Source organism: Oncorhynchus clarkii, chromosome 9 (genome assembly GCF_045791955.1).
Source record: "Oncorhynchus clarkii lewisi isolate Uvic-CL-2024 chromosome 9, UVic_Ocla_1.0, whole genome shotgun sequence".
NCBI lineage: Eukaryota > Metazoa > Chordata > Actinopteri > Salmoniformes > Salmonidae > Oncorhynchus > Oncorhynchus clarkii.
The window spans coordinates 5492965-5507437 of NC_092155.1; the positions used below are offsets into that span (position 1 = coordinate 5492965).

A 14473-nucleotide genomic window follows, 5' to 3' on the forward strand; every position below is an offset into this window, starting at 1 on the left:
GAATGGCTGTGGGTACTAGAGGAGAGGTTAAGGAAACCCACTATTAGGTACAAAACTGAAATAACAGCCAAAGCAGCATTTTCTAAACCCAGTCCTGAGGACCCCAAGAAGAAGTATGGGCAACACGGTGCTACTAGTCTTCTGATGTAACTCAGGTATCACTTCTTCAACCACATACAATAGATTAGCCTGGCACACAGAAATATGTATCCTTCCCAAATGGCTCCTCACTCCTTGTGTAGTGAACTACCTTTGACAAGGGCCTACAATGCACTACATAGGGACTGGGAAGCATTATAGATAGTCAGAGACTACCCATTTACTGCAAAGGTAACTAGTAGTCTACGCGCTTAAAATTCAGGGGGTCACTCCACAAAAATGGCACAACTACATAGTGCACTACATTTGACAAGGGCACATAACATTTAGGTAACATTGGAGATGCAGATAGTCAATTAAATAATGATGCACTCTCACCTTCTGCACTCTTCCAAGGGATTCACTGGGTGTCTCTCTGTTGTCTGTAAGTTATGGTCTACCTCTTCCACCTCTCCTTTTAAAGGACCTGTCACAGGTGTGACTAGTTTCCTCATTAATCCAACGAGAGATCCCGATGTCGGACATCAGTTAGTGATGTAAAGTACTAAAGTGAAAATATCTGAAAGTACTACTCATGTCGTCTTATTGGGGGTATCTTTACTTTACTATTAATATGTTTGACAACTTTCACTCACTACATTCCTAAAGAAAATAATGTACCTTTTACTCCATACATTTTCCCTGTTGGAGTATGCCCTTGGCAATCCGTAATTATATTTTTATAAATTAAATGGTGCCGACTGGTTTGCTTAATGTTAGGAATGTTAAATGATTTATACTTTTGCTTTTGATGCTTAAGTATATTTGATAAATTACATTTAACGTTGATTCTTCAGTATATTTAAAACCAAATACTTTTAGACCTTTACTCAAGTAACATTTTACTGGGTGACTTTCACTTTTACTTGAGTCATTTTCTATGAATGTATCTTCATAGGCAGTGAAGAGAGTAGTAGAGGTATATGAGTCCAGGTTCGAGGGATCCTGATAGGCTCCCTGGGAGTATGACGAGGCTAATAGAGAGTGATAGGAATAACGTGTTTCAGTAAGGTTGGTTTCTTAGCATTCATAGCCATGGTTATCAACTGTACTGCAGAAATAGAACATAAATGACAGAAAATAGATGTTGTGGTGGTAGCTGCAGAGAACTCATTGGGTTATGAGATTTTTACAGCAGAAGTGTTACAAGGTGTGATGAACGATAGTGTCCCGTTCTCCCAGGCTGCCAGCCTGCTGTAGGATCAGATTGGGCCATGTAGTGGAATGGTGGTGAGGATTTAATGGGTCTAGGATCTCACACAAGCACGAGTGCGTGCACACACACACACACACACACACACACACACACACATACTAAATTCTCCAATTCAGTTAACCTAACATGGCTAATGTGATTAGCATGAGGTTGTAAGTAACAATAACATTTCCCAGGACATAGACATATCTTTTCAGGCAGAAATCTTAACTTAATCAAACTTCACTGTCCAATTTACAGTAGCTGTTACAGTGGAAAAAATGCCATGCTATTGTTTGAGGAGAGTGTACAGCTATCTACTTGAAAATGTATATATTGACCAATTAGGCACATTTGGGCACTGTTGATACAACATTTTGAATAGAAATAGAATATATTTGCAGCGTGTGAGTTTCTCATTTGGGGAAAATAATTTTCACTCAAGCAAAATGAAAAGCTGAAAAGTCTTTGAGTCAATAAGTATTCAACCTCTATGTAAAGGCAAACCTAAACAAGATCAGGAGGTAAGATTTTCTTATCAAGTCACATTATAAATTGCATGGACTCACTCTGTGTTCAATAATAATGTTTGACATGATTTTTGAATGACGTCATCTCTGTAGCCCACACATATAATTATCTATACGGTCCCTCAGTCAAGCAATGCATTTCAAACACAGATTCAACCACCAAGACCAGGGAGCTTTCCAGTGCCTTGCAACGAAGGGCACCTATTGATAGATGGGGAAAAATTTACCAAAGCAGACATTGAATATCCCTTTGAGATTGGTATTAATTACATGTTGGATATCAATACACCCAGTCACTACACAGATACAGGCGTCCTTTCTGTCCGGAGACTGAGATGGACATTGCAACATATTGATGTTGTGGTCATTTAACCATTTCATTGTGGATTTGGATGTGTTTTGTCTTGCTTGAAGATCCACTTGTCAGCAGAGATAACTAGGTTTTTTGGAACTAGAATAACCTGGTACTTGGTAAAGTTTATGATGCCGTTGAACTGAAAAAGGGATATTGCAATATTTTGGCAAATTAAAACACTTTTCTTCTTACCCAGAGTCAGATTTTGTCTCTGCATGCCATTTGAAGGACTTTGAAGGTAGTTTTTCCAGCGATCGCTAACTAGCGTCAGCGCAATGACTGGAAGTCTTTGGGATCTGCTCTCATAATTAGAAATTGTGCTGAAGCTATTGTAGTTCATTTCAAAACTTCCTTCAAAACTAATGAAAGAGGGCTAAATTGACAAAATCCCACAACATCCCTTTAACACCTTGATCCATCATCTTTCCTCCTCTCTTCTCCTCACCTAACCTCTCCTCTCTCATATACCTCTCTCCCCTCCTCCTTTCCTCACCTCTCCCATATTCCTCTCTCCCTTCCTCCTCTCTCCCTTCCTCCTCTCTCCCTTCCTCATCTCCTCACCAAACCTCTCCCCTCTCCCATACCTCTCTCCCAACAACACAAACCCTGGTTCTACTTTCACTCTCTCCTCCAGACCTTCAGCTTTCATTTTTTTGTTGACATTTAGAAAGTTTGCATAGAAAATAGATGTAAGAATTGCCTGCTACAGTGAGATTCCGTTGAACTGTTGTGTCAATAAAAACAACTGGAGGTAATAACTACACCCACCCGCCCAACAAAAACAAAATGTACCTAGAGTGTAGAATAAACAAATTGTCCGTGCCAAGGTATCACCATGGTCTGCACCAAGGTATCATCATGGTCTGCGCCAAGGTATCATCATGTTCCGTGCCAAGGTATCACCATGGTCTGCACCAAGGTATCATCATGGTCCGTGCAAAGGTATCATCATGGTCTGCACCAAGGTATCATCATGGTCTGCGTCAAGGTATCACCATGGTCTGCGCCAAGGTATCACCATGGTCTGCGCCAAGGTATCACCATGGTCTGCGCCAAGGTATCACCATGTTCCGTGCCAAGGTATCACCATGGTCCGCGCCAAGGTATCACCATGGTCCGCGCCAAGGTATCACCATGGTCCGTGCCAAGGTTTCACCATGGTCTGCGCCAAGGTATCATCATGGTCTGCACCAAGGTATCATCATGGTCCGTGCCATGGTGGAACTGTATTGTATGTCTGAAATAATTGGATGGTGAAACTTGCATCGAGCCTACCAGAAGGGCAAGGGGAAGCATTTCCGGCATTCTTGAAAGTCACAATAAACCTTGTCCTGCAAAACAACTATTTGTATATGATCATTAAAAAAATGCATTCAGTGGGCATAATTGAACTCCCAATTACGTTCTGGACACGCCCCTTTCCTGCTAACTCACCACACCTGAACTCACTCTGCTAATCACCAATTCCTCTTCCATTCTTCTGGTATATAAGCAGCTTGTTCTACTTGGGTTTGTTCAGCATTTGTGGTGTCCCAGTTCCTTTATTGTTCCTGTTGTTAATTGGCTAAAGTAAGTTCCTGCTATTGTAACTTTTCTAGAGTTTTAATTCCCTGCATTGTTTCATAATATCCTGTTCATCCTAGCATGTGTATTGTTATGGTGCAGCTGGCCCAGTATTAGACCTTTAATTTAACTGTAAGGGAAGTGTTACAGCTTGTGAGATGAGACACGGTATAATGATGGTTCCTGCTAGCAGGTACCTTATTGAACCATGTCATCTACTAGCAAGCTTTTGCTGTGGAATGTCCTTAGACCTTGCTTCATTAATTAATAGGTCTAATATTGGGCTGTGGTGTGTTCCCTCCAGCACGACAACATCCCATCACAGCCTTTCCTGGTGGCCATTTCACCTTACCTGCTGGTGTTACAAGCCACTAAGCCTTACCTGCTGGTGTTACAAGCCACTAAGCCTTACCTGCTGGTGTTACAAGCCACTAAGCCTTACCTACTGGTGTTACAAGCCACTAAGCCTTACCTGCTGGTGTTACAAGCCACTAAGCCTTACCTACTGGTGTTACAAGCCACTAAGCCTTACCTGCTGGTGTTACAAGCCACTAAGCCTTACCTGCTGGTGTTACAAGCCACTAAGCCTTACCAGCTGGTGTTACAAGCCACTAAGCCTTACCAGCTGGTGTTACAAGCCACTAAGCCTTACCAGCTGGTGTTACAAGCCACTAAGCCTTACCTACTGGTGTTACAAGCCACTAAGCCTTACCTACTGGTGTTACAAGCCACTAAGCCTTACCTGCTGGTGTTACAAGCCACTAAGCCTTACCAGCTGGTGTTACAAGCCACTAAGCCTTACCAGCTGGTGTTACAAGCCACTAAGCCTTACCTACTGGTGTTACAAGCCACTAAGCCTTACCTACTGGTGTTACAAGCCACTAAGCCTTACCTACTGGTGTTACAAGCCACTAAGCCTTACCTGCTGGTGTTACAAGCCACTAAGCCTTACCTACTGGTGTTACAAGCCACTAAGCCTTACCTGCTGGTGTTACAAGCCACTAAGCCTTACCTACTGGTGTTACAAGCCACTAAGCCTTACCTACTGGTGTTACAAGCCACTAAGCCTTACCTGCTGGTGTTACAAGCCACTAAGCCTTACCTGCTGGTGTTACAAGCCACTAAGCCTTACCTACTGGTGTTACAAGCCACTAAGCCTTACCTGCTGGTGTTACAAGCCACTAAGCCTTACCTACTGGTGTTACAAGCCACTAAGCCTTACCTGCTGGTGTTACAAGCCACTAAGCCTTACTTGCTGGTGTTACAAGCCACTAAGCCTTACCTGCTGGTGTTACAAGCCACTAAGCCTTACCTACTGGTGTTACAAGCCACTAAGCCTTACCTACTGGTGTTACAAGCCACTAAGCCTTACCTACTGGTGTTACAAGCCACTAAGCCTTACCTACTGGTGTTACAAGCCACTAAGCCTTACCTGCTGGTGTTACAAGCCACTAAGCCTTACCTACTGGTGTTACAAGCCACTAAGCCTTACCTGCTGGTGTTACAAGCCACTAAGCCTTACCTACTGGTGTTACAAGCCACTAAGCCTTACCTGCTGGTGTTACAAGCCACTAAGCCTTACCAGCTGGTGTTACAAGCCACTAAGCCTTACCTGCTGGTGTTACAAGCCACTAAGCCTTACCTACTGGTGTTACAAGCCACTAAGCCTTACCTGCTGGTGTTACAAGCCACTAAGCCTTACCTGCTGGTGTTACAAGCCACTAAGCCTTACCTGCTGGTGTTACAAGCCACTAAGCCTTACCTGCTGGTGTTACAAGCCACTAAGCCTTATCTGCTGGTGTTACAAGCCACTAAGCCTTACCTGCTGGTGTTACAAGCCACTAAGCCTTATCTGCTGGTGTTACAAGCCACTAAGCCTTACCTGCTGGTGTTACAAGCCACTAAGCCTTATCTGCTGGTGTTACAAGCCACTAAGCCTTACCTGCTGGTGTTACAAGCCACTAAGCCTTACCTACTGGTGTTACAAGCCACTAAGCCTTACCAGCTGGTGTTACAAGCCACTAAGCCTTACCAGCTGGTGTTACAAGCCACTAAGCCTTACCTGCTGGTGTTACAAGCCACTAAGCCTTACCTACTGGTGTTACAAGCCACTAAGCCTTACCAGCTGGTGTTACAAGCCACTAAGTCTTACCTGCTGGTGTTACAAGCCACTAAGCCTTACCTGCTGGTGTTACAAGCCACTAAGCCTTACCTGCTGGTGTTACAAGCCACTAAGCCTTACCTGCTGGTGTTACAAGCCACTAAGCCTTACCTGCTGGTGTTACAAGCCACTAAGCCTTACCTGCTGGTGTTACAAGCCACTAAGCCTTACCTGCTGGTGTTACAAGCCACTAAGCCTTACCTGCTGGTGTTACAAGCCACTAAGCCTTACCTGCTGGTGTTACAAGCCACTAAGCCTTATCTGCTGGTGTTACAAGCCACTAAGCCTTACCTGCTGGTGTTACAAGCCACTAAGCCTTATCTGCTGGTGTTACAAGCCACTAAGCCTTATCTGCTGGTGTTACAAGCCACTAAGCCTTACTTGCCAGCATTTTGTACTTTGCTTTTATTTTTGTTGGAAAGTAAAAGAAGCAGAGTTGAACTTTGTTCAATCATAATGCTTGTTTTCTGACAGATTTGGCCATAACCAAACATGAGTGACATTTCTACATTTGGGAATTATAACTTTATTACTTCTGTCTGAGTGGAGAGAATTACCTGCCCATAAATTCTCCTCGGCCCTGTTTAGGGAATTGGTTGGCATTTAGGAAAGCAGACATATATTCCTGTTCTAATCTGCTGTATGTGGAGTTGAATCTGTGGTTTTGATGGCTTCACTCTTTGTTTCTCTCAGGAGACTCCATGACCATGTTGACCAGTCTTCTGCTTCTCAGTGCTGCCTTTGCTCTGGGAGATGCAAGTAAGAGTCTACTTTTCTTGACTTGTTCTGTATATTTATTGTAGCAGAGGTGACTGACTGATCAACAAATAATATTATAGCTCTGTTTTGTGGATCTTTCTCCACTAGCCTTTAAAGCCACATGTAACTTCTCCTTACAGATTCATTGCTAGAAGAAGATTTGTGTCCTTCCGGTTGGACCAAATATGGATCACGCTGTTTAATGTTTGTAAAGACTACAAGGAGCTGGCCTGAAGCAGAGGTATCACCCTTACCATCTACTATGAATTTGAAGGGGAAGTGTAGTTGAAATTAGCTCTTTGACATTACCTTAAAGGTGATACTTTCTTAAACTGCAACACATGACTGATGTGAAATACTGAACTTCCCTTTAAGATGGGAATTTTCTATACATTTTGAAGATTTAATGTGGAGTCGTGCCTCCTGTATACTGGAACCCACCGGACATGGCTTAAGACTGAGATAAACTAGTATCTTGAAGAGTTTTAAAAAGGAATTAGTTGCGATGGTCAATATTTGGTTGAGTCCAGAAGACAAATTCTCAGCAAGGCTGACTAATACATGAAATGTCTTTTTTCCCATCTACTGCTTGGCTGTCATTGTAGATAACAATTTTCTTAACTGACTTGCCTAGTTAAATGAATACTTTCTTCTCTAGCGGTACTGTGTGTCCCTTGGTGATCAACTGGTGTCTGTACCCAACGTTGTGAAGTACCTTGGCGCAAACCTGGCATCTGTGCACAGCTCCGAGGAGGACCAATTTCTACAGACGTTGGTCTTGGTCAAGACTGTTGGTTTCCCTCCTACCTGGATTGGCGGATTTTATTCTGTTAAGGTGGGATCATTAACCCTACAGTGTTATATAGAACCATTATTGCAAGAAACTCCATCTCATCTTGCTCAAGTGAACAGCAAACCTCGTTAAAAAAATAGTGTGTTGTGGCATTTAGGCTACCTGTTATGTAGTTGTCTATTTTGTGTGGACCCCAATAAAGTCAAGGCTGCTAGTTTGAATCCCAGAGCTCACTGAGAAATCTGACGTGCCCTTGAGCAAAACCCTTAACCTAATTGATCCTGTAGGTCATGCTAGATGAATCTACTAAATAACGTCAATGTATTTAATTGTTAACTTCCGTGGGATGCTTTTATACATCTGTAAAATGGTTCTAGTTAAGTATAGATGTAATCTATTACATACAGTCTTGTAACCATGTGTATGGGGTTTCTAGCTTCAAAAGTTGTAGACTTGTTATAGTCTTTGAAAGGCATCGGGATGATTGCAAATGTGAGAAGTAGACTGTAGGTTCTTTACACAAGCAACAGTCCCAGTAGGAGGGGTTTTGGAGTAGCTATAACTGTTTCAGGTGTTAGAGGAAAGACTGTACATTGAGTTTATTCTGAACCCCCCCCCCCCCCCCCCCTTTCAGGACAGGCAATGGTTCTGGAGTGATGGCTACGACTTTGATCACCAGAACTGGGCTGAAGGAAGGCCTGGTGCTGGTGCCAGAGAGACTTGTATTCATATCAACTTTGGAGGTACAGTAAACCCAGTATCATTCACTGATCCAGTCATCAAATTAAACTTACTCCTAGTTAATTTAACTAATGAATGTCTCCTGTGGACTTTCCTACTGTCTGTACAGCTGAGTTTTTCGGTTCTGTTTCATCTTCAGGTCAGAAGCGCTGGAACAATGCTCTATGTGGAAGGAGCTTTCCCTCGGTGTGCTCCCTGAGACTCCTGCCTCTCCGCCAGACTATACATTAGAAGTAGCAATGCTATTCTGTAGTGTCTGCACCCTTAATACCTCACGGTAACGTCAAAATACTTTGTTGCTGTTAAATGAAGTTTCAGTTACTACACAAATGTGGAATTGTTTGCAGCCAATAAAATGTGTACACTATTTTGTCTCATGAGTTATTGAACAGGAATGATGCGTTGTAGTTAGTACTCTTACTGGTCCTCTGTGGGACTCAAACCCACAACCCTGATGTTACAAGTGCCACCAGGACATAACTGTCATTGTGCTTTACTTTATGTAAATGTAGACATGAAGTGACGCAGTGTGTTTAGGATACTGAAGGTTCAAAAGACATGTTTAACCTGTCATGAAGTTATTTTGTCTACAAATGTTAGTTTTAAATAACTGAGGTCATTATGCCTCTAAAGAGGTTTACAATGACCTAGGAACTTTCATGTTTATTATGACAACCTACTCCGGATGGTGCTACCGGACTCAATCACAGCTGAATGTGCTGGAGTTGAACCATGAACTGTAGTGAAGCCTCTTGTGCTGAGATGCAGTGTCTTTGACTGCTGTGCCACTCAGGCGCAGGTTCCTGGAGTATCCTTTTAGGGTTTCTTCAAATTGTAACTAGGGGGAACCCCTATCATCAGAGAACCCCCTTGGCAGTGATCCTTGAAGAAAAAAATGAGGTGAAACGCCGGCGGAGCTTCAAGTCCAATGTTTTATATCTGGCGTGTTGCTGCTCTCTGAACATTTGAATTATACTGATTAATAAACAAAACAAGCTCAGATTTCATACCTTGGTTTTTGTGGTGACAACTTTTGCTAATAGTTTGAATACTTTGTCCATAACGTAGAGGCCCAGGTGGTAGTAATTGAAGAGGTAAAGGAGGTGGATGGTAAATGCGATCTGCATAACATACCAATTGACATTCCTCGTCTGTATACCTGCATACAAGAGAGCAGTTCAGTCTTTGGCACGCAATACAGCTAACCTTATCGTACCTCATGATTATCCATTGAATTGTGAATATTTTCTGTTAAGATTGTGAAAATAGATGGTATCAAACAATACTTAGATCATCCAAAGGACAAACCTCACCTTGATCTTTCCATTTTTCAGTTAAAATGTCTTATGGCTGAAATCCCGGTAACTGGATCGATATGACAACAGCCAGTGACAGTGCAGGGCGCCAAATTCAAACATCTCACAATTAAAATTCCTCAAACATACATGTGTCTCATACCATTTTAAAGGTAATCTTGTTAATCCCACTAAAGTGTGCGATTTCAAATAGGCTTTTCAGCGAAATCACAAACGATTGTTAGGCCACTGCAAAATCAGTCCTTTTTTCAGCCAAAGACCGGAGTCACAAAAAGCAGAAAGGGATAAAATTAATCACTAACCTTTGATCTTCATCAGATGGCACTCAGGACTTCATGTTACACAATACAAATGTTTTGTTCGATAAAGTTAATATTTATATACAAAAACCTCTACATTGGCACCATGTTCAGAAATGCCTCCAAAATATCTGGAGAAATTGCAGAGAACCAAGTCAAATAACAAATAGTCATCAACTTTGATGAAAGATACATGTTTTACATAGAACTAAAGAGACACTTGTTCTTAATGCAACCGCTTTGTCAGATTTCAAAAAGCTTTACAGCAAAACACAATATTCAATCATCTGAAAACAGGGTTCAGCCACAAAAGGAAGCCATACAGTTCACTGCCAAATTGTGCAGTCAACAAAACTCATAAATCTTCACTTACCTTTGCTGATCTTCGTCGGAATGCACTCCCAGGACTCCCACAAGAAATGTTTGTTTTGTTCGGTTATGTCCAAGTAGCTACTTTTGTTAGCATGAAGCGCGTTCACTAAAGGCTGACGAAATGTCCAAAAGTTCCGTAACAGTCAGTAGAAACATGTCAAATGATGTATTGAATCAATCTTTAGAAAGTTAACATAAATCCTGAATAAAGTTCCAATCTGAGAATTACATGGACTTCAGATGAGCGATGGAAAAGAGCTCACACTCATGTGAACGCGCATGGTCAGGTCATGGCAGACCTGACTAATTCTCCTCTCATTTGGCCCCCCTTGACAGTAGAGGCATCAGACAAAGTTCTACAGACTGTTGACATCTAGTGGAAGCCGTAGGAAGTGCAAACATCCATATCTCGCTGTGATTTCAATAGAATTTTGGTTGAACATTTCAGGTTTTTGCCTGCCATATGAGTTCTGTTATACTCACAAACATCATTCAAACGGTTTTAGAAACTTCAAAGTGTTTTCTATCCAATGTGAAAAAATCATATGCATATATTAGTAACTGGGACTGAGAAGCAAGCAGTTTAATATGGGCACCTCTGTGCACCTTTCATCCAAGCAACTCACTGCCCCTTAAGAAGTTAAGCACCTGCTACTGTCCTTTCAAATCTAAATGTTTGTTGGGCAGGTAGGTTCCTGCAAGAACCCCCACCAGCTAAGGAGGTTCCTTGATGACTCCCACCTTTTACAGGGTTCTTAGAATAACCTTTTGAGGGCCATTTTCAGTTCCAAGAACTGTATGGTTTTAAAGAACAGAACTTTACAACTCCAGTTGAACCCCACATTTTTAGAGCGCACCCTGACTAGGATTGAAGAGGCACTCTCACATCTGAGCTATCTTTGTTGCAGGTGCATGGTTACAGTTGAGTAAGATGAAGAACACTATTCTTGCTAGTCTCACTGCTCTAAAGCTGTAGGTATCAACCTCAAAGCCTTCGTCAGAGCTTTCAGTGTTCACAACCTGCACCTCTATGTAGACATGGCTCCACCCACATCCGTTCAATGCATCCAATGGGGTTGGAGTATGAGAGAAAAAAGTGTTACCAAAAATAACTGCATTTCATAAGTATTCTAATAAAGTGTGTAGGTGATGTGTCAAACAAGACACAAATCACACAGAGGACATCGACCTATCAATTAAGTTCTCATAAATCATTGGGTTCCGTACAAGAATAAAACAAGAGGAGTCTAAAGTGGCAGCATTAATTCATGTTCACATTTACAACATAAATAGGCATTTCATACCTTAAGGGAACATTTTGACATTCGCCATATGGTTAGAGAGAAAGTCCATATTGCAAATGTACAGTCCCTTACTAGACGTCCGAAAACGTTTGTAAAATTCGCGGACGGCGTCGGGCCGTGCGGCAGGGAAGGCATCAAACGAACTCTCGCGGACATTCGGTTTCCGTTTGATAAAATAATCAAATTTTGGTCATTTTTCCGCTGTCCCGATAAATCGTACAATGTCAAATTGGTGATGTTCAAAAATATATATATTTTTTTAACAGTTACAGATCCAGTTGAAGCGTGGTCATACGAATCTTTTTAAAAGTGTGCTTCGGAGCTCTGCGAGATTTCAGTGATTTTCTGAAATAACACACACTCACTAAACACTCCCTAAATAAGTCAGTTCTTAACATAAAGACTTACAACTCAGGATTCTGTAAAGGCATACCACAATGAGGATATGTGGTTACCTATAGCTTCCTGTGCCAACCGGAAGTGCCATACTTGGTGTCACAGGGGCTGTTTCAAAGGGTTAAAAAAGTCAGATCTTTCCAAAACTTCATATGTGTGATTAGGCAACCCCCATGAACTGTAAATCAGTCATTTTTCCCATAAATGTTTTAAGAAAAACTAAATCACACACACAGCTTGGAAGGAGGGACATATTGGGGTGCGTAGAGACAGACAGTGCCTGCAATAGTTAGCTTTGTTAGCGCTAAAAAAGAATCGTCAGACCTAGAGTTCTGAAACCTGTTCTAGACCTCAGGTCGATAGAGCCACGTAACTCACCACGCACTAGAAGGTTCTCGGACCGAGAAACAGCCTCGCACATTTCCAATAACTTCAATTCATTTTTGCCTCACGAAAATGACGACGTTTAGAAATGTCCCAGAGTCGCAAGACTAGGTGCATTGCGACCGCCTCAGCCCATATAGACGGACCCCAACGTTTGTCCGATAGCTCATTCAAGGACCCCGTAGCAAGTCATGGAAAAAAGTGGATTTTCAGCACCAATTAGGGTCTTGCTCAGGCACCAAATGACCTATTGAGCCGAAACTTGGGATTCTGGGTCTCCTCAGCTAGGCCTACACATATCAGAACTGTACCCGCAGCTAGACTGTAACTAGGTGTTTTACGTTTTTGTTATGTTTGAACAGAAGGCGTCGTGAATTTCAGGCCAGCTCTGAAGTATGTGATAGTTGGCTACTAAACGAGTTGGAAAAAGTGGGGTTGGTGTAAGTTTGTATCAGTTGTCAGAATGATATCTAATTGACTGATGGATGGTGACTTGCTGGTGACTTGTCCATTTGCAATATGTTTAAACAGTGAGGTACCATCACCAAAGTGACATTCTGAAATCAACCCTAACGAGCGATGGAAAGGAGCAACTATGACTGCCCAGCCATCCCGAGTTCATCAGGCCAGTCAATTTCTCTTTCCTGCAGTATTTTTGAGCATGCCAAATTTGTGATGGTAAATGGATATGACATCCTGATTTGGCATTTTCCAATCTTTCATATTGCATTTGGCCAAAAAGTGACTTGACTTCCTATGAAATCATATTGCAAATGGACAAAACATGCCATATGCGCAAGTAATTAAAAATGATAATAAAATTGGACAAAAGTATACTCATACAGTTCTTACATGTGTAATTGACAAAAAAAAAAAAAAAAGTCCAGAAAGCACTTTAAGGGGGTGATAAAAATCTACATTTTGCTTTTGGATGTTGACGTGTTGCATTTGCAACATTTGCATTTGTTCCCTTACATCACATATGTCAGAGTCAAGGCCCGCGGGCCACATCCGGCCCGCAAGAAGGTTTTTTACGGCCCCTGGGATGATCTTGATTTATTATTAGAACCGGCCCGCAGCAAGCCGGCAGCCCGCAGATCTTTTACACGCACCAATACTACATTTCCCACAATGCAAAGGTGACGCACCGAGCAGTAGGCTGCTTCATTTCAATATTTATTGGCACAGCAGTCGTCAGCATCACAGTAAAATTAACTTTCAGATACCCATCAAAAATGGCAAAACGGAAGGTGGATACTGAGAACCGGGGGTTTCAAACAAGGTGGGAGTCGGAGTATATGTTCACGAAGGTAGCTGGAAAACCTGTGTGTCTTCTGTGTGGAGAAAGTGTGGCGGTACTGAAAGAGTATAATCTGAGACGACATTATGAAACGAAACACGCGGACAAAAACAAGAATATGGACATGGAACAAAGGCTACAAAAGGCAGAGGAATTAAAACGAGGCCTCAAATCTCGACAGGCTCTGTTCAAAAAAGCCAAATCACAAGGCCAGGCTGCTGTCAAGGCCAGTTTTATTTTGGCAGAAGAGATCGCTAAATCAGCCCGGCCATTTACGGAGGGGGATTTCATCAAAAACTGCATGATTAAAGTTTGTGACGAAGTTTGCCCAGAAAAAAGGCAACTCTTTTTAAATGTGAGTCTGAGCAGAAACACCATTGCCGAGAGAGTAGACCAGTTGTCCATCAATCTAAAAGAGCAGCTTGTGAAAAAGGGAAAAGATTTTATTGCATATTCCTTGGCTGTGGATGAGAGCACCGACATTTCTGACATTGCCCAGTTGTCAATTTTCATCCGCGGAGTGGACTCCAGCCTAAGCGTGACAGAGGAGTTTTTGGCTTTACGTCCTATGCATGGCACAACTACGGGGCATGATTTGTATGAAGAGGTGTCAAGATGTGTAAATGAGATGGAGCTGCCTTGGGAAAAACTCGTGGGTTTGACAACCGACGGAGCACCTGCGATGTGTGGACACAGGAGCGGACTGGTGGCGAAGATACGGGAAAAGATGCAAGAGGAAAACGCGACAGGTGAGCTGACAGCTTATCATTGTATCATACACCAGGAAGCGTTGTGCGGTAAAGCCTTGAAAATGGAGCATGTAATGAGCATCATCACGCGCACAGTTAACTTTATCAGAGCCAAAGG

The 14473-nt window shown here is 42.3% G+C and overlaps 1 protein-coding gene across 1 annotated transcript; it reads left to right on the plus strand.

The window, feature by feature from the left end:
• Window positions 1–3747: 3747 nt before the first annotated feature.
• On the plus strand, window positions 3748–8572 carry LOC139417069 (ladderlectin-like). Its single transcript, XM_071166316.1, has 6 exons — window positions 3748–3787; window positions 6636–6701; window positions 6842–6942; window positions 7360–7536; window positions 8129–8237; window positions 8375–8572. The coding sequence occupies exons 2-6, from the start codon at window positions 6644–6646 to the stop codon at window positions 8464–8466; spliced, it is 537 nt and encodes a 178-aa protein (XP_071022417.1). The 5' UTR covers window positions 3748–3787; window positions 6636–6643; the 3' UTR covers window positions 8467–8572.
• Window positions 8573–14473: the final 5901 nt, after the last annotated feature.

Bases quoted from the DNA above. Each gene is read 5' to 3' on its own strand.
- LOC139417069 (XM_071166316.1), top strand. From the start codon at position 6,644: ATGACCATGTTGACCAGTCTTCTGCTTCTCAGTGCTGCCTTTGCTCTG. The intron at 7,537-8,128 runs GTGGGATCATTA...CCCCCCTTTCAG, and splicing joins GCGGATTTTATTCTGTTAAG to GACAGGCAATGGTTCTGGAG. The intron at 8,238-8,374 runs GTACAGTAAACC...TTTCATCTTCAG, and splicing joins TATTCATATCAACTTTGGAG to GTCAGAAGCGCTGGAACAAT.